At 46.2% G+C, this 20017-nt stretch overlaps 1 protein-coding gene across 1 annotated transcript in view; it reads left to right on the top strand.

Annotated features, from left to right (window-relative positions):
• LOC140410474 (CUB and sushi domain-containing protein 1-like) overlaps window positions 1-20017 on the top strand; it is a 3392839-nt gene that overhangs the window by 2716078 nt on the left and 656744 nt on the right. Inside the window, exon 26 of the mRNA XM_072498599.1 lies at window positions 12260-12462. Within this exon, the coding sequence (XP_072354700.1) occupies window positions 12260-12462 (203 nt within the window). The remainder of the gene's footprint in view (window positions 1-12259; window positions 12463-20017) is intronic.

Raw genomic sequence — 20017 nt, 5'->3', positions numbered from 1 at the left:
CTCAGAGGATTGAGAGTCTTTGGGACTCTCTTCCTCAAAAGGCAGTAGAAGCAGAGTCCTTGAATATTTTTAAGGCAGAACTAGATAGATTCCTCATAAACAAGGGGCTGAAAGGTTATCGGGGGTATGCAGCAATGTGGAGCTGAGATTGCAATCAGATCATCCATGATCATATTGAATGGCAAGGCTGGCTCAAGGGGCCGAGTGGCCTACTCCTGCTCCTAATTCGTATGTTCACATAAAAACTGGATTTGAATGCAATTCCAAGAAGTATAAGGCCAACATGATGGGATTGAAGCTACAATGAAGGTGATGGAAACTTGACCGCTGTGTATCTCACTTGGTCCTGGCCCTGACCAATCATCCATGGACAAGCTTAATACCATTTCAAAACAGACTCGTGGAAATATTCCTGGTGGCAGTTAGGTGCCTATTTTAGCAGGGAGTGGAGGAATAACATAATTGCTGCAGCCCTCAACCACACCCGTAGCAATGGATTGTGACTGATTGCCACTGGTGCAGCTGAAGGAAAGTCCAAATGTTTTTAAATCACAGTCACTTGCTACAGGGTGATTAACGTTTAAAATTTACAGCAAGCTCTCCTTCTTTAGCAATACTAGATGCCAGAAATATACCGCTATAAATGTCAGGTCGAACATTGATAGTCTCTTGCGTTCAGCATTGCTGGTCAGTCCTGGAAATAGACTTAATTTTTCTATCTGTTCATGAGTTTACCCTGTAGTCACCTGAGTTGGCCACTTCCCGACTTAAAATGGAGAACCGCAAAGGCTGAAGGGAAATTCAGCCAACACAGGCAAAACTAGCAGGTGCAAGTTTACTGTGCATTAGACACTGCAGAAACCCAGACAGCATCAATTCAAGCAGACATCTGCATAGTAATGTAGCAGCCACCTACATCGTAATGAGCGATCCCCGGGAACAATCAAAACATTTTAAGGTAAACAAGGCCAAGCCAGACTCCTCGGCGCCAGCAGGAGCCAACACAAAAGAGGTTAAAGATTGCCCAACGATCAGGGAACAGCTCCAGTGTTGGAGAAATCGAACCAAGTGATTGGAACGAAGTCCAATCACTTGGAACCAGGTACGGGGTCTGCCCCGAAGGGCGGGAATCCCCTGGGGACTATAAAGTAAAGCCCCCAAGTTCAAATCGTCCTTCCTGACAGGGTCACTCAGCAACGCAAAGCAACCCTTGACAGTGACCTGTCCGGCGGCCTCCAAAGAAGTAAGTCTCAAGTCAACGCTCGCTACGAGATAGCTCCTAGCTACCAGTCTGTACCAGCTTTCGAATCCTGCAGTTTCATAACCCGAACAAAAGGCCATTTGTTCCCCTGACCTGGTGGGACAGTCCGAAGCTAAGTATAGGCCTGTTAGTTATAGAAATAGCTTAGAAAGTAGAGTTTATGCATGAGTAGCGATTTACTGTGAATAATAAATGTGTATTGATTTAAATCTTACTAATTGAGTTACTATGTTGAGTTATTAATCATTACTTGAACTTGAACCTCGTGGCGGTATCATAAAGATACCTGGCAACTCTAGAGCAAAGGTTATAAAACAGAGCCAATTGAACCAAACAAAAGTTAGCAACATATTACTGGCGACATCCTGACAGGACCCAATCTAGAAGAGGCTTAACCACTCCAGGCGAACCTAAAATTTGAATTAGAAATCCAATTGGGAACAGAAAAACCACAAGTGTTCAAGCAGTTCTGATCAATCCTCATAATTTGGATGTGTGTTAATGCATGCGTAACAAACAGGACGATAAGGTAATACTGATAGAATTTTTGTTGCGACAAAACTGTCGGGAGTTTGTATTCCAGAAAATAGCGAAAGCCGTACCCGTAATTACAGCACCGCCTTAATACCCCTTGTTCCAAATTTCAAGAAAAGCATTCAGATAAGAAAGATGGCAATGCAGGCAGTGCAATGCCTCATGAACCCCGAAGAAAATCTGTGGTCGCAGCGACCAGCAGTAGAGTAGGACAGTGTCCCGTTTGGGAAGAGGAAATCAGAAAGTACCTCAAAGGGAAAGGATGGCCCCTTTGGAGCGAATTCTGTGAAAATGAGGAAACAGGTCCCGGGAGTATAGGACATACTTGGTGGGAGAACCTGAGCGAGATTCACAAGAAGAGCTTAGGAAAAGCTCGCAAGCCGATGGCAATCATGTTCTGTTTGGCACAATTGGGAGGCACAGAGGAGGTCGTTGGGACGCTCCAAAAAGAGATTGAAGGCATACATCGAATGAGCAAGGTCGATGTCAGTGAGGTAGAGAAAGAGAATGTAGAATTAAGGAGGAAGTTAGCAGCAAAGGACGGAGAGGTGGATGTGCCAAGAGGGCACACCAGTCTTGTCTGGCGCCCCTAAGCAACTTCCAATCCCAGTGCGAAAAGGCCTATCAGGACACGCAACGTGCAGTCCTGGTACGAGAGGAAACTGAGAAGCAGGTAGAGGCAGTGTAGTGACCTGAAGGCAGCGTTAAGAGCACTCCATGCTGCCACCATGGAGCAAAGACAAAGCTCATTAGACCACGCAAAGTGCCGGAAGCAGATTGCAGAACTGCAATCTCTGCTTTCAGTTCAAAAAGGATTCCAGGAAACCTTTGGATCACAGCTAGATGAGGAAGACGGCCCTGATTGGGAAGAATTGAGTGAGACAGCGCAGAGATATGTTCAAGGAACATGTGCGCAGGGAAAGCCCCAGAAGAGAAAAGCACCCCAACCCACCACAGAGCAGATAGTTCAGGCTCCAATGAACCCAGTCACCACCCACTGCACAGCCACATCAGACGACACAGAATTTCTTTATACCACCCCCTTAACTGTGACCCAATTACGGGACGCATGTGGTAAAATCAAACCGTTCCTCCCCACCTCAGACCCCCACCACTTCTTTGCCAGAGTAAAGCAGCAGGCTACCATGTACGGCCTGGATGAGCGAGAGCAAGTAAAGCTCTCAGTTTTGAGTTTAGACCCTTCGGTCGTAGCAGCCCTTCCCGACCCACTGAATGTAGGAGGAGGCACCCTTGCAGAAATGCATACCGCGATCCTAGACGCGATTGGGTATAACAGGGGTGATCCCGTAGATGGCCTCAATAAGTGCAGGCAAAAGAAACCGAGCACCCCACAGCGTTTGCTGGATGCTTGTGGATCTATTTCGCAGCAGTTTTCGGAGACTTAGACCACGCCCATTTGTCCCCAGACAACATGGCCAAATGGACCCGCACCTTTATCTCCCAAGTCACAGAAACAGGACAAAAAGCTTGTGCCAATTATGATCCCTCAGAGGAGGCTCATTATGAGAAATGGGTTGTAAAAAGATTGTCCCACACCTGGGAGCAATCTGTTCAAAACAAACCCACGAATAAAAATCCCGAAGAACAGCAGGCAGAAGCAGACATACAAGCAGTTAAGGCATACCAGAACCCTGCATGGGTAAATTAAGGCAAGAACAGCCCCCCACAAAAGCCACAAGAGTGTTACAACTGTGGACAGTTGGGACACTTTGCAAGAGAATGCAATGCCCCACGAAAGCCACAGAGAGCCCAGCAGGCAGGCACACTGAATAAGAATTGGACAGAGCCCATACATAGTGTTAGCACCCGTTCAGATCAGACGGACCTGAACGTAACAGACTGACGGTGTTCGGGCTCCCCCAGTTGGGTCTGTGACACCTTTTGGGATAGGACCGGCCGACCAGTAGTTGCAGCAAAAATACGGGGACAGCCCATCGAATTTCTCTGGGACACAGGAGGGACCCGCACCACAATCAATTCCTCCACCATGTTTCAAAAGGACACATGGCCCACTGCAGCCACCATCACCCTCGGCAGCTTTACAGGCCACTCACAGCAAGGACACTTCACAGCCCCTGTACCCATTCAAATCGGCAACATCACCACCAAGCACCCCATAGTCTTAGTCGATCTACCCCACACAGCAGAACACATTTTAGGCATAGACTTTATGAATTCCCACAACCTATCCTTTGATCCAACCAGTGTGTCTGGAAAATGGCAAAATCCGCAAGAGCCCCCGCAACGCTCACCATAGGAGATTATGCAAACAAGATTAGCGCAGTAGGCGAATTTTGGTTTGACCTCACCACAATTAGCACAGACGAGCAGGTTAGGGCAGTTTTACAAAAGAACAGGACAGCATTCGTGACCCACAAACACGACTGTGGCCGGATGACTGGTTCCGATCAAATCACAGGACCTGACACTAGACCCCAAAAGCAATACGGATTTCCCCAAGAGGCAGAGGAAGAAATCGCAAAAGTAATCGACAGCTTATTAGAGCAGGGCGTACTCAGATCAGTAGCCTCCACTAATAATGCCCCGATTTGGCCAGTGAGAAAGCCCGATGGATCATGGCGACTGACCATCGATTACCGGGAACTCAACAAAGTCACCCTCGCAGCAGCCCCCACGGTAGCCACAAGTCCCGAAACCATGCTCAAACAGGGACTCAACTCACAATACTTTACGGATTTGGACATCAGTAATGGATTCTGGTCCATTCCATTGACAAAAGCGTGCCAGTACAAATTTGCCTTCACTTTTAAAAATCAGCAGTACACGTGGACATGCCTTCCACAAGGATTCCACAACTCCCCCTCCATTTTCCATCGACAGTTGGCAAATGGTTTGTCAAAATTTTCTCAACTCGAATGTCTGGTCCAGGATGTGGTCGACCTCTTTCTGCAGACAGACACCAAGGCAGAGCACATCGAGCTTCTGGCCGAACTCCTGGAACTCCTCCAGAAAATTGGTTGCAAAGTTAACCCCAAAAAGGCCCAGATTTTGGAAAACAAGGTGATATATTTGGGTACAATTATCACACATGGTAAACGCGAGATCGAGCATAAAAGGATTGACTCGATTGCTAAATTGCCCCTTCCCCAGAACGTTTCAGCCCTCTGGTTGTTTTTAGGACTGGTTGGCTATTGCCGAAACCACATTGACGGTTTCGCCAGCAAGGCAGCGCCCCTCTCAGACCTCCTAAAGAAAGTAGCCCCCTGGGAATGGCTTCCGCAGCATACGGATGCTGTGGACTCGTTGAAAAGAGCACTCATAGCAGCCCCCGCAATGCAAGTTCCAGACCCGTTTTCCCCCTATGTGATAGAGCTAGCAAGCACAGACCGCACCCTTTCGGCCGTGCTACTCCAGGAACGGCACGAACAGTTAAGGCCCGTGGCTTACGCCTCCAGAGTTTTAGACGCTGTGGAGCAGGGATTTTCAGCCTGTGAAAGGCACCTGCTCGCAGTTTTTTGGGCAGTACAATATTTTTCTTACATAACCGGACTAAACACCATCACAATCCTCACAGAACACACCCCCATCCAACTTTTACTTGACGGGCGACTCAAGGACAGTTAGTCAAATTAGAGCAGCTAGATGGACCCTTCTTTTGCAGGGACGGGACATCACTCTTAAAAGGACCAAGACCCACACTTTCTTAGCCGATAACCTTCAGTACCCAGGCATCCCCCACGAATGTGAAATCATTTCACCGCACCACAACACAGGCCCCTTTATTGCAAAAAACCCCCCCAGAAAGATAGGTAGTTCACCCAAGAGCCCTCAGCCCACAGAAACCTGCAAACCCATAAGAATATATGTGGATGGATCTTCCACAATATTAGAAGGGAAGCGCATTACAGAATGCAGCATTTATGTTGAGGACATGCAGGGACGCGCCCTAGAAGAAATATCACTAAAGCTACCAGGACACTTAGGCGTGCAGGCGGCAGAACTAGCAGCCGTTGTGCACATTGTGGATCACCCAGATTCCTTCCCCAGCCCAGCAGACATATACTCGGACAGCCTCTGTGTCTACAATAGCCTCACAGAATTCCTACCCCTGAGGAAAGCAAGAGAATTTGTTTCCGCAGACGGAAAACCCCTCCCCTCAGCCCCATTGCTCTGTCACATTTTAGAAAAAGCACAGGGCAGGACTTTTGGAATAGTTAAAGTTCGTAGTCACCACCGTTCCTCCCCCACTGGAAATGTAAAAGCCGACACGCTGGCAAAAGCAGGTTCCAGGCATGGATATTTTTGGACACCCCCCGAAGGCGCACCAGTAAATGCAGTTCAGGTCTCACAGACTAATATCGAGGATTTAGTGCAGGCCCAGAAGCAGGATAACATTCTCAGGGAGATTTTAAAAGGAAACTGTACAGCACCCTATGATAGATTTGAAAATGCACTGAACACACATGACGGTGTGGTGTTAAAAGACACCCTTTATGGGGTTCCTGAACAGGACAGGAATCAACTTATTTGTTTATTCCATGACAGTCATGGACATCACGGAATTGATCCCACGACAGCCCACCTCAGGCAGCTCTGTTGGTGGCCCAGTTTAAAAGAAGACGTAACGCACTACGTTGAGAATTGCCTTATCTGTGCCCAGAACAATCCGGACAGATACGCCAAGAAAGCTCAACTTAGTCACACCCACCCCGTTAATGGCCCCTGGACTAACCTCCAGATCGATTTTATAGGACCATTTCCCCCTTGCAGGAATGGTTACACATACGTATTAGTTGTCATAGACATTTTTACGAAATGGGTAGAGGCATTCCCATCCAGAACGAACACGGCAAAGACCACAGCCAAGATCTTAACCCACCACATCTTTACGAGATGGGGACTCCCCCGCAGCATTGAATCCGACCAAGTTTCCCATTTTACGGGACGTGTCATGAAGGACTTCCGAAAAATGGTCCAGAAAAACAACTTGGGATGCAGTCCTCCCTTTTGCGCTGATGTTTTTGCAAAATACGGTTTCAACATCTACAGGTTACACCCCACACACCCTCATGACCGGACGCCCCATGAAAGGCACAGAATTTTTATTGGGATTAGATTTGACCAGCCCCGAAGTGACGGCCCTCACACACGAGAAAGCAGTTGAACAACTGGTACAGAATGTTAAAACGGCTCAGCTAGCAGCCGCAGTAAGATTAGGCACACAAAAGAAACAGAGCAAGGCCTGTTTCGATAAGACAGTGCATGCAACTGAGTTTGAGGTAGGACAGCAGGTCATGCTCTCCATATACAACCCCAGCACATTCCTGTCACCTAAATATTCGGGTCCATACTCCATTGCGGACAAAGTAAGCCCCTCCATGTACAAAATTAAGTACCCCAACGGAAAGACTGCGTGGTTCCATATTAACCAGCTTAAGCCATATGACCCACAGTCCAACCACGCACACCACGTCATGCTCGACGCAGCAGACCATGCCCAGCCCACAGCCAACGTATCCCTACCCCCCCCCTCCCCCAACACGCCCACCACATCCACAGACTCAACCCCGACTCCACCCCCGAGCTATACACTCCGCCCCGGAATGCGCACAGACTGCAACGGTAGCGACAGCGACTGTGACACTGACAATAGCCACAGCACACCTCCCTACTATCCCCATGTAACGGGACCCACACCCAGCGAATCACACCATGATTCGAGTGATCCCTTCATGATCACTTTCCGAAACAAACCCCAACACCGACCAACGATTACGACCCCGATTCCGTCCCCACAGAACTAGACACCACCTTTTGGCACCGAGATAACTCATGCAGACTCGTCCGGAACGACGAGTTGGATCCCAAATCACACCATGCAGCCCTATCCGCCCTTATACACTCGAGAGTTTGGCATCCGGGAGAAGATGATGACTTTGAGTCTAACTCCCAAAGCGAGAACCCCTTTGCGACCCTGTTCGCAACTGATAACTGAGGTGTCCAGATGGTGATTTAAAAAGGAACCGCTTGGGAGATAATGGTGTCCTTTCTGATGGAACCTGCAGCATGTTTTATGTTGTTTGTAGTGGTATTGTTAAATGTTGTTTGTAAGATCGGAAATTTTTTTCCACGGCCCCACACCTTATTTGTCGGCAGAAACCTTTGAGAACGTGCCAGCACAGTCATCGGCCGAAACCGCTGAGAGCTTGCCAGACCCCCGTTCATAACTGCCCTTCTGGTTCGAAGGTAGAACCAATACGGCAGCCCCCCCACGATGACTACATTTTTGCCCGTTCTTGTCGATTGCTCAGGCAGTGGAGAAACGGCATTGGGACCCGCACTGCCTAAGGACTCCCCTCTGCTAAGCTGCGCTCAGGTAGAGCACACACGGCATTGGTCACCGTCCTACCCGGCGATTCCATCCAAATCTTACCCGTCGCGGCTCATACGCACCTCATTTCAGCAATTTTCGTTCAAAAAGATTTGTTTCGTTTTCAGGCGACCCTCAGGTTGCCAACCCTATGCTATTTACATCCTCAAACATTTGGATGGTAAATTGCACAGCCTGCGAGACGGCTCGCACTGGTTCAGTATTTGTAAGTGTGTCTTGTCCTGAATATTCGGTTTAAAAAAAAAAAAATGAGCGTGTCACACATGACAAATCATAAAGGGAGAATTGGCATGAAAGGACAGACATATTAACAGATGAGATATTAAACCAAGATAGTAACAGACACTATGCTTGATCCCACAGAACCCCAGAAGCGCCAGGAAAAGAGACAAAACGAAGAGAAGAGAAAGAAGAAGAACCATGAGGACATCCTCCGTGTTGCTCATCACCCTGATGAACATTTGGTTGCGCGTGAACGCGAACCTCCTGACCCCAACCCCCCCCCCCCCCCCCCCCCAGCCGTTAATGATTCACTTCCCCATAGCACCCAGAGCCCAGTCACAAGCGACACCACACCATCGTGGTGTGACAGGTTTATAACCTGGTACTCCCTGTCCTACTTAATAGAATCCCTACTAGTATTGGCGATACTCTGCAGCATCGTGCAGACTATCCACATGAGGAAATGGAGAAGGAGAGCTTACCGCGCTCGCACCCCGGTATACAGGATAAGATCCCCTACTTTCGATTATGACCAGACCCCCAACCCCCGCGATCTATAATAAAGGACATTCGTTTGCGCTCTTTTTTTTTGTGAATAAAGAAATGTGTTTCATGAGCGACTGTACAATCCTGAGCTTGACTGCCAAGCCAGGAAAAATGTGAATAATGCTGCTATGATTTTGTTTGTATCATTAAGGAAGTTAGTATGATTGAATGTTTGAGTGAGTGTAGTTTAGTGAGGACAGTTAGAGGTACCGTTTTTCTTATTTTGTAATGCATGTCCCTGTTTTGACATAGCGCAACTTAGAATGTTAGTTAAATTTTTCTTGCATAGTTATGGTCAGTGTAGAGGCCATAGAAGAGTGCTCGCTGGGTCAGGGAATGAAGACAACGCAGTTATGTGATCCTTCAAGCTTCGCGTTAGGATCACAAAGAGGGCGTGAAGCCACCTGAGTTGGCCACTTCCCGACATAAAATGGAGAACCGCAAAGGCTGAAGGGAAATTCAGCCAACACAGGCAAAAGCTAGCAGGTGCAAGTTTACTGTGTATTAGACTCTGCAGAAACCCAGACAGCAACGATACAAGCAGCTATCTGCATAGTAATGTAGCAGCCATCTACATAGTAATGAGCGATCCCCGAGAACAATCGAAACATTTTAAGGTAAACAAGGCCAAGCCAGACTCCTCGGTGCCAGCTGGAGCCAACACAAAAAAGGTTTACGGACACTTAAAGACCGCCCAACGATCAGGGAACAGCTCCAGTATTGGAGAAATCGAGCCAAGTGATTGGAACGAAGTCCAATCACTTGGAACCATGTACGGGGTCCGCCCCGAAGGGTGGGAAGCCCCTGGGGACTATAAAGTAAAGTCCCCAAGTTCAAATCATCCTTCTTGACAGTATCACTCAGCAACGCAAAGCAACCCTTGACAGTGACCTGTCCAGCGGCCTCCAAAGAAGTAAGTCTCAAGTCAATACTCGCTACGAGATAGGCGCTCCTAGTTACCAGTCTATACCAGCTTTTGAATCCTGCAGTTTCAGAACCCAAACGAAAGGCCATTTGTTCCCCTGACCTGGTGGGCCAGTCCGAAGCTATGTATAGGCTTGTTAGTTATAGAAATAGCCTAGAAAGCAGAGTTTATGCATGAGTAGCGATTTACTGTGTATAATAAATGTGTAGTGATTTGAATATTACTAATTGGTGTGTTGGGTTATTGATCATTACTTGAACTTGAACCTCGTTGCGGTATCATAAAGATACTCTAGAGCAAAGGTTATAAAACAGAGCGAATTGAACCAACTAAAAGTCAGCAACAACCCTTACTGCCCCATTGAACAGTTGGGCACTTTGGTGATCTGAACTATTGTGCCTCACGCTTACTCTTTAAATTTATTAACAGATCAATGGTGGAAGACAAGGTTAGGGAGCTAACAATTTCTCCTGCTCTCCCCATGTGTTGTGGCTGCCACGATCATGGCCTACAAGGGGTACTAACATCACAGAAAATCTATATCAGTGTTTCAATTGCAGTGAATCAAACCTATGTACCTGTCGATGGAAGGTCCTTCCCCGCCCACCCCCCCCCCCCACACCTTCAGCTGCACCTTCTTCCTGTTGATTGATATTTCTGAATCAGTCAAGAAAATATGCGGAAAATAGGTTAAGTTTGAAAGTTTAATTATTGCAACCTTTAAATTAAATTATGTTAAAATAATTTATAGATGTTCATATGAATGTGGTTGACTTAATACATGGACACTGTAGAATTTTGCAATCCTTTCAATTTTCAAAGCTGGAAAGTTGATTTTCTTTTGAAATGGAAATGTTGGTGTTAATCATTTAAGAGGGTTAGATGATTATCTTGAAATGGAGCATTTTCTATTGAGAGTTACTCAAACCGAGATTTTCTAATTGTGATGCAGTTTAACCATGATTAGAGTGATGGATCCTAGAGGAAGCAGAAGACCATCGTGAAATTTAAAGATAAGGAACAACTAAGGCGAAGTAACAAAACAGAGACAAAAACTCAACAATCTTTATGAAGTCTTATAAAACATTGTGATAAGCAGACTTCTCAGAAGCTAAAGAGGAGACAAGTAAGAAATAACGGGTAAAAATGAAAGGGAAGGTAACTTGAGATGCAGCCAAGTCATTGTGAAGCCCAGTACTTGACCCCATTATTAATGACCACTAAAGTGGTGGCAGTGGGCTATGAGGGGATTATAAGGAGGTCCTTTTTTCTAACCATGGCGCCATCCAAGTAATTCAGGACACTTGCACAGAAGTAGAGGCAGTTTGGAGGTTGCACTGTCCAATTCTGTAGTTAGCTTTGTTAGTTACAATTGATAGAACTGCTTGATAGAAGCAGGTGGCACGGTTGTGCATCTGACTTTTTTGCTGGCCTGGATCCAATGAAGACTTGCCCAGATCATCACCAGGTGAGTGAAACAGTGTCTGCAACTATGGTTGATAGCATTTTGGTGAGCAACCTGACATGTTTTCCTTTATGCAGTGCCACTGAAAACATGACATTTGATGAAGGTATTTTCCTGGAACTATTCAACATGCTGTTAGGCAGACAGTCACATACCTTAGTAACAGAATGCAGTCCGATATCCCCCATTTTCTTGAGAACAGAAGCCTCAACTCTATCAAAGGTTTTTTTCATCCCCCTGGGACATATAGGCACAAGTATAAAGTGCAAGTCACCCCTTGTGTGGCTTGATTTAGGTTGCATTCCTCCATTTGTTTCAAGGATGTCAGGTATTAAAATCATCATTGGGAAGCCAAGAGATTAAGGTAATTGTACTGGGGACAAAACTAAAACAATTGGCAGAGAATGTCATTTTTTAAAAAACAGATTTATGTGGAGAGATGCAGTCGAGCAATATAGTTACTTTGAAAGAAGCTACTGATGGTAAAGAGGTGTCACAGAATGTGAGCTTTCACCCAGTCAGACAATTAAACTCTCATACAAGGCAAACAGAAGTTGTTCATCCTTTCACAAGCCGCATTTATCAATTAATCGTTGTTACTTTGTTGTTGCTGTTACTGTAAGCATCTTGTTTAAAAAAGGCAAAAGGACAGCTCAGATCCAGATTGTTGCTGGTTTATTTTGTGTGAAAAATATAGCTCCTTCAGAGAGGTGACTCTTTACGACTAAGTGGGTAGACTTTCCCACAGCTTTAAAATTGCAACAAAAAAGAGCAGGTGAACGGGATGAAAAAGTAAAAATTCTTGATTTATATTTCAAAGCAGCTTTGTAAATATATTTTTGGATAATGGGATGTAAAACTGGAGAACTCAACTTATTAGAATAATTAATGAGAGATTCTTCAGATCCTTAAATTTTATACATTTTTTTGCAGCCTTCATTTTATTGTCTTTGACACTGAGGCATCGCATGACATCCTGAAAGTGTGGGATGGGCCAACAGAAAGTGATATGCTGCTGAAGGAGTGGAGCGGTTCCTCACTACCTGATGACATCTACAGCACATTCAATTCCATAACACTCCAGTTTGACACTGATTTCTTCATCAGCAAGTCGGGCTTCTCGATTCAGTTCTCAAGTAGGTGGCAATTTGTTTCCTTCCCACAATCTGGGTTTGCCGCATAGACATTCATAACTTCTTTAAAATAAAATAAATATCTGAACGTGGAACACAGTTTTCAGGATGTATTTTGCATGTTCTGAAGTCAGTGGAAAGAATAACTTGTTTTTATAAAATGTCTTTATAATAATAATCTTTATTATTGTCACAAGTAGGCTTAGATTAACATTGCAATCAAGTTACTGTGGAAATCCATTAGTTGCCACACTCCGGCACCTGTTCGGGTACACTGAGGGAGAATTCAGAATGTCTGATCCACCTAATAAGCACGTCTTTCAGGACTAGTGGGAGGAAACCGGAGCACCCGAAGGAATTCCACGCAGACACTGGGAGAACGTGCATACTCCGCACAGACAGTGACCCAAGCCGGGAATCGAACCTACCCTGGCACCGTGACACCCCGCCGCCCTGACATCGGCTGCCGGATTCTCCGGTGCTGTTTTTCGGGTGGGGGCGGGATTCCAGCCACGCCGATCGGGGCCCTCGCCAATTCTCCGGTCCCGATGGGCCGAGCGGCCCCCCCGTCTTTGGCCAATCCTGTCGGCGTAACGTATGGTCCCATACGGCGGGACCTGACAGGTAAGTCGGCTTGGGTGGTCCTCGGTCGGCGTGGGGGAATCCGACCCCCCGGTGGCCCCCCCACAGTGGCCTGGCCGGCGATCGAGGCCCACCGATCTGCGGGCGGGCCTGTTCCGTGGGGGCACTTCTTCCTTCCGCGCCGACCCCTGTAGGGCTCTGCCATGGCCGATGCGGAGAAGAACCCCCCCCACATGCGCCAAAATACGACGGCCGGTCTGCGCATGCGCGGAATCACGCCAGCGGTTCTGCGCATGTGCGAGATCACGACGGTCGTTCCGTGCATGCGCAAACTGGCGCAGTCCCTTTGCCGCTGGCTGGAGCGGCGCCAGCCACTCCGGTGTCCACCTACCCCACTAGACAGGTGAGAATTCCTCACCTTGGGGGCCCCTTGACGCCGGAGTCGTTGGCGCGGTTTTCCCGCCGGCATAGGGACGTAGTCCCCGGAAGGGAGAATCGCAGCCGATAGACTTTGTGTGGGAAGGGTATTAAGATATATAGAAGGTGGGTAGATGGAGAAGTTCCCACTTCACAATGGAAATAATTCTATATTTCCCCTCTTGATTTTTGGGATCATGTCCTCTTTCTGTTTCTATTTGCTCAGTGAGAATCAAGCCAGCCATTTCATATTCCTCAGATAATATGGGCTGAACTTTCCTTCGAGAATCTGCTTGTGCTTCGGCAGTCTTGGAGCACTGTCAGAAGAAAAATGGGCAGATAGGCACAATGCCACACCAAAAACCCCAAATAAGGCATTTTGCTCTCTCTTTCCCCTCTACCATCATTTACAGTGGTAGAATGCCTGCACAAAGTTAATTTACTTGAGGGAGCCCAATCTGCTGTAATTTATTTTGAAGCAGGAAAATGGTTCAAGATCACAAGGGTGGAGATCCAGCCCCATCGCCTATTACAAAGAAACTCTCGGCTTAACGTCCTCTGGGTTTAATATTGATTGCAGCCATTACAAGTGTAATTGGTATTTTTCTGCTGACGGAAGCTCATGGTGAGAGAACGGGTAGAGGAAGTTGTACTCAGGATCAAGTTTAGCTCCTCGTGAGATTTAACAAATTGTGAATAAGACATATACACACAAGCCCTCAATGTTCTGGCTTGAAAAACAGACTAGTTATAATTGTGATGTTTTTAATTTGCCAAGCTGATGAGCTTCTGCGAGCGATGTCTCAACCTGCTGCTGATTTTGGTACATTTGAAGGGACATGTGTGTTGTGGGTTCACATTAAATAGTGCGAAAGCAAGATTGATTTTGTGCTGTGGTCTCAAATCCACTACTATTGGGCTTGGGTCAACCAAGTCAATTTCAGTTCAAGGTCATCCAAGAAACGACTTTCATTTTACCTTTTGCCACAAGTGAGAAAGGATACAGGCTGGATTCTCCATTTGAGAGACTATGGGTGGGTTTCTCCGTCCCACCGCACCTGATTTCTGGTATGGCACGCAGTCGGAATTCTCCATTTCGCCGGCTGGTCAATGGGGTTCCCTATTGTTGGGCAGCCCCACGGCGTCGGGAAATCCCGGGCTGCTGGCAAAACGGAGAACCCCGACGGGGGAAAATTCAGCCGGAAATGAATTGCACCAGTTTTACGATTCCCTCAGTGAGTTGCAATTCAATGTTCCACACCATTGCAATTCAGTGTTCACGCCATGCATATATTTGTAATGATGTGGAGATGCCGGCGTTGGACTGGGGTGAGATCAGTAAGAAGTCTTACAACACCAGGTTAAAGTCCAACAGGTTTGTTTCAATGTCACTAGCTTCCGAAGCGCTGCTCCTTCCTCAGGTGAATGAGGAAGGAGCAGCGCTCCGAAAGCTAGTGACATCAAAACAAACCTGTTGGACTTTAACCTGGTGTTGTAAGACATCTTACTGATATATTTGTAAGGTCAGGAATATGAGGGCTTCCCAAGGAAGCCCACTATCAGGCCGCCATTTTTGGGCAGCCCGACAGTGAGGTGACCCGATAGTGAGATCCCACCCCCCCCCATCACAAATCAGTCCCGTTGCCCACCCCGACTGCAAACCGGCCCCGCGCCCCCCCCCCCACACTAAAAATCGCCCCTGTCCCTCCCACCAGACAGCAGCCCCCCATCACCAAAGAGATGTAAGTGCATTCCAAGCATTCAAGCATGTGATTACACCGCACTTACCTCCCTTTGGTGTGGTCAATGTTTGCAAACATTGGGGTTTCACCATTAAGGCCACTGAACCGTGAAGGTCTATGAATGGATCAAAGCTACAGATAGTTAGTAGAAGCTGTCAATCACAGACCACTAGTCGAAAGCTATGATTGGCTTGTAGCTAATGGATCTGTGGGAACCAGAAATAGATCACAGCTGTTCTCCTTCGAGGAATGGACATGTAGAGCTGCAAAGTAAGTCTTGCAGCTATAATGCTTCCCACTTCCCCTGTCTGGACTGCTCTCTAGCTTCTAGACAGGGATCTTTTTTCTGGGGGCGGGGGGGAGTCTGTGTGTGGGGGGACTCTATGGAGGGGGATCCATTAGGTAGGGTTCCTGGGGGGTTCCATTATCACACTGGTTCTTGTGGGCAGTATCTCAATTACAGGGATCCCCAGACCTTGTCCGCCAGCAAGTGGGGGTCAGCGCATCACATTGGCGCCCAGCACCAATCCCAAATTTCCCCTGATGCCCGATTCTCCGTCCCATAGGGCAACACATTCCAGGCATCCCAGGACAGAGATCACCCCCCCACATATTTTAGAAAGATGCACTGTAAGTCAATGACTGAATTTCTCATTATAGTCCTGGTTAATAAGCTTAATAAGGACATTTTTAACTGTTTTGTGTGTTGCTTCACTGAAAATTAAACTGGGTTTCAAAACCAATTAAAATATCACAGAATATGCTCGAAGTCATTTGTTAACTTTAATTGTGCTTTTTTCTCAAAACAACAAATAACTGAAAACAGAATTAAAATTTTTTGGCGTGATTTGTTTTTTCAGCAATCTCAGCATGCTCGTCCAGTATGGGGTAGTTCTAAATCAGCTATAAGTCCAGAGTAAAACTCCCAAAACTCTGCTCTTACTGCTCTGCTTTATTTCATATTATTCCATTTCTTTAAAGGGCACCAGGTCATTTGACTGAGAAGGGAATAAGAAATAATCTTTTGCTATTTATTCTTTATTAACACGTGGGTGTCGCTGGCTAGAACAGCATTTATTGCTAATCCTTAATGTCCCTTAAGAAGGCAGTGGTGAGCCACCATCTTGAACCGCTGTAGAATGTGTGATGTAGGTGCACCCATAGCGCTGTTAGAGAGGGAGTTCCAGGATTTTGACCGTGAAGCATCACTGATATATTTCCACGTCAAGATGTGTGTAGCTTGAAAGGGAACTTGCAGGTGGTGGAGTTCCCATGTATCTTCTGTCCTTGTAGATGGTGGTGGTTGTTTGGTTTGGAAGGTGCCTAAGGAAACTTGGTGAGTTCCTACAGTGCATCTTGTATATGGTACACATTGCTGCTACTGTGCAGCAGTGGTGGAGGGAGTGAATGCTTGTGGCTGGGGTACCAATCAAGCAGACTGCTTTGTTGTCCTGGATGGTGCCACCTTCTTGAGTGTTGTTGAAACTGCCCTCATCCAGGCAAGTGGAGAGTATTCCATCACACTCCTGACTTGTGCCTTGCAGATTGTGGACAGGCTTTGGGACAGGAGGTGACTTTGTCACTGTTGAATTCCCAACCTCCGATGTGCTTTTGTAGCTACAGTATTGATATGGTTTGTCAAGTTCAGTTTCTGGTCAATGGTAACATCTAGGATGTTAACAGTGGGTTTCAACGATGGTAATACCATTGCTTGTCAAGGGGAGATGATTAGATTCTCTCTTGTGTGGTGCAAATATTACTTGCCACTTTTCAGCTCAAGTCTCAATGTTGTCCGGATCTGGCTACATATAGATGCAGACTAATTCAGTATCTGAGGGGTTGTGAATGGTGCCTTAATCACATCCTCACAGAATAGAAAGAGAGATTAAGCTTTTAGGAAGAATGCACCCTCAATCTCCTCGGGATGTTACAAAGCACTTCACAATCAATTACACTTGAAGTGTGGTAAGTGCTATAATGTAGCAAATGGGGCAGCCACTTCACACACAGCAAAGCCTTTCAAACAGTAATAAGATAAATATTGGATTTTTCTGATTTTTTTTCCTGACGTTTGTTGAGTGATAAATGTGGACCAGGACATCAGCAATGCCATTCTTGCTGGTTTTTGAATATAGCCACGAGATCTGTCACACAAATTGAACAGCAGATGGGACTTTGGATCAATGTCTCAGCTGTAAGACGACAGTGCACTGCTCGTTCACTGCTGCACTGAAGTGTCAGCCTGCATTATGTGCATAAATTCTGGAAGATCTGTAATGGATTTGCTTTCCATCCACCTAGTTCAGGTATCACCAATTGCAGCATCAAATTATTGAAATGAACTAAAATCAGTGCAAAATAAAATGAAATCCATAGACGGAACTTTCCGACTGTTCACATTGGCGGGATTTCCCAGTCTCGCCAGTGGCACACTGCTGCCGCAGGTTTCTTGTCAATGAGGGGTGCATTCAGTGGGAAACCCCATTGAGAACGGCAGGACCGGAAGATCCTGCCACTGGCCAAGAGCAGGCTGTCTCCGCTGGTATGGAAAATCCTGCCCTATGTCTTTGTCGGTGGATTTGCTTTGTACTACACAGAGAGAGCCCCTTTAGGTAATTGAGAAAGCAAATTATGTTGGTCCATTAATGTTCTTTTTAAAAATGTATTCATTGGCTATGTGGGCATCACTGGCTGGGCCATCATTTATTGCTGACCCATAATTGCCCTTGAACTGAGTTTCACAGTGCAGTCATAAACAATTACTTTCCTGGAATCGTATGTAGGCCAGACCAAGTGAGGTTGGCAGGTTTCCCTCCTTCAAGGAAATAAGTGAACTAAATGGGTTTTTACAACAACCATTTAATAGTTGTCGTTCGGCTTTTAATTCCATTTCTTTTTATTGAATTCAAATTTCACCATATGCCACAGTGGAATTCGAACACAGGTTCCTAGAGCATTGCTGTGGGCCTCTGGATACCACAATGTCACTAACTCCCCAATTTCAAACAACAACATGCATTTTTCATAGAATTTACAGTGCAGAAGGAGGCCATTCGGCCCATCGAGTCTGCACCGGCTCTTAGAAAGAGCACCCTACCCAAGGTCAACACCTCCACCCTATCCCCATAACCCAGTAACCCCACCCAACACTAAGGGCAATTTTGGACACTAAGGGCAATTTATCATGGCCAATCGACCTAACCTGCACATCTTTGGACTGTGGGAGGAAACCGGAGCACTCGGAGGAAACCCACGCACACACGGGGAGGATGAGCAGACTCCGCACAGACAGTGACCCAAGCCGGAATCGAACCTGGGACCCTGGAGCTGTGAAGCAATTGTGCTATCCACAATGCGACCGTGCTGTCCCATTTTATATACCATCCCTAACGTAGTGGAATGTCCGAAGGCACACCATGTGAGAGTACGGAAACAAATTGTGACACGAAGCCAAGGAGGGCGATATTAGGACAGACGGCCAGAGAAACATTTGTCAAAGAGGTGTTTTTTTAAGGAGCATCTTAAAGGATAAAAGAGAGATTTAGAGATAAATTCCAGAATTTAGGGCTTACGTAACTGAAGGTGTGTCCACCAATGACAGATGCGCAAGAGGCCAGAATTTAAAAAGCACAGATACCTCTTGTTATGTTATGCTGCTTTGGATAACACAGGCTGCTACTTGATGCAGTCTTAACTAAAGGATGCTCCAGACTCTGAAATGAGTTCAACGTGTTTATTGAACTATTAACACAGTTCTCAAATGAGGTTGACTCTCTGCTAATCTAACTGTAGTAACTCAGTCTAACTGTACCAGCTTGCTCTAAGTCATGTGCTGGGGTGTGATGCTGCTGATCAACTCTGTCTAACTCTCTAGATGTCTGTCTGTGGAAAGAGGCCGGGCGTGAGTGCCTCTCCCTTTTATAGTGTTTATGTCATGCCCCCTTGTGGTGTCCTCTGAGTGTCCTGACTGCCCATTGGTTGTGTCCTATTCTGAGTGTTTATTGGTTGCATGTTTACATATCATGACACCTCTGGTTTGTCGGGCCGGAGGGGATTACAGAGACAGGACGTGGCGGGGTATTGAAGGAATTTTAAGAAAATAATGCAAATTTTAAAACTGAGGTGTAGCTGGACCTGGAGCCAAAGTAGGTCAGTATCAAAATGCAACTAAACTAGCTTAGGTAGCCATGCAATTCCATGAATGATTATAGACTGTTTTGCTGAAGTAATCTGTTTGCATGTAAAGCAAAAATGTTCTTTTCCCATGAGTAAATACGCAGAGATCAACGAAAAGGAAAAATAATTGGACTGCCAGAAAACTGACCATCGCAAACATGAGCAAATCAAGTAGAAAATGGAGCATGCACTCGCTGGGTAACCACATGTGAAAAACTGAGAGTTTTTGTTCATTTGGTTCATGGACATACTTGGTTAATGAATTGACAAACTTGTTTCATTTTCATACCAAGGCTGTAATGATGAGGAAGCATAATTTATTGAATTTATATACTGAATGTATAAAAAGAAAATGGCATTCTGCAAATTATAGCCACAGCTGCACAGGAAATCCAATTGTAAAGACAAAAAAAAGGAAATATAAAGAAACTCAACAAGGATAATATTGGGACTTAAACTATCAAATGCTGAATGGCAACGGGAAGTAAATGTACCCTCAATGGGGAAAGCAAAGAGTAGAACTAATACCATCGGCGGGAGTCTCCATTCCTGAGACTAAGTGTTGGCGCCAGGACAGGATTTGCGGACTTCCACGACAGCAAACCTGGCGCCACACCTGGACCGATTCAATGATCGCTGAG

Source organism: Scyliorhinus torazame, chromosome 4, assembly GCF_047496885.1.
Source record: "Scyliorhinus torazame isolate Kashiwa2021f chromosome 4, sScyTor2.1, whole genome shotgun sequence".
In the NCBI taxonomy this organism is placed as follows: Eukaryota; Metazoa; Chordata; class Chondrichthyes; order Carcharhiniformes; family Scyliorhinidae; genus Scyliorhinus; species Scyliorhinus torazame.
The sequence above is the reverse complement of the archived record's forward strand: the minus strand, read 5'-3'. Positions and strand labels throughout refer to the sequence as shown.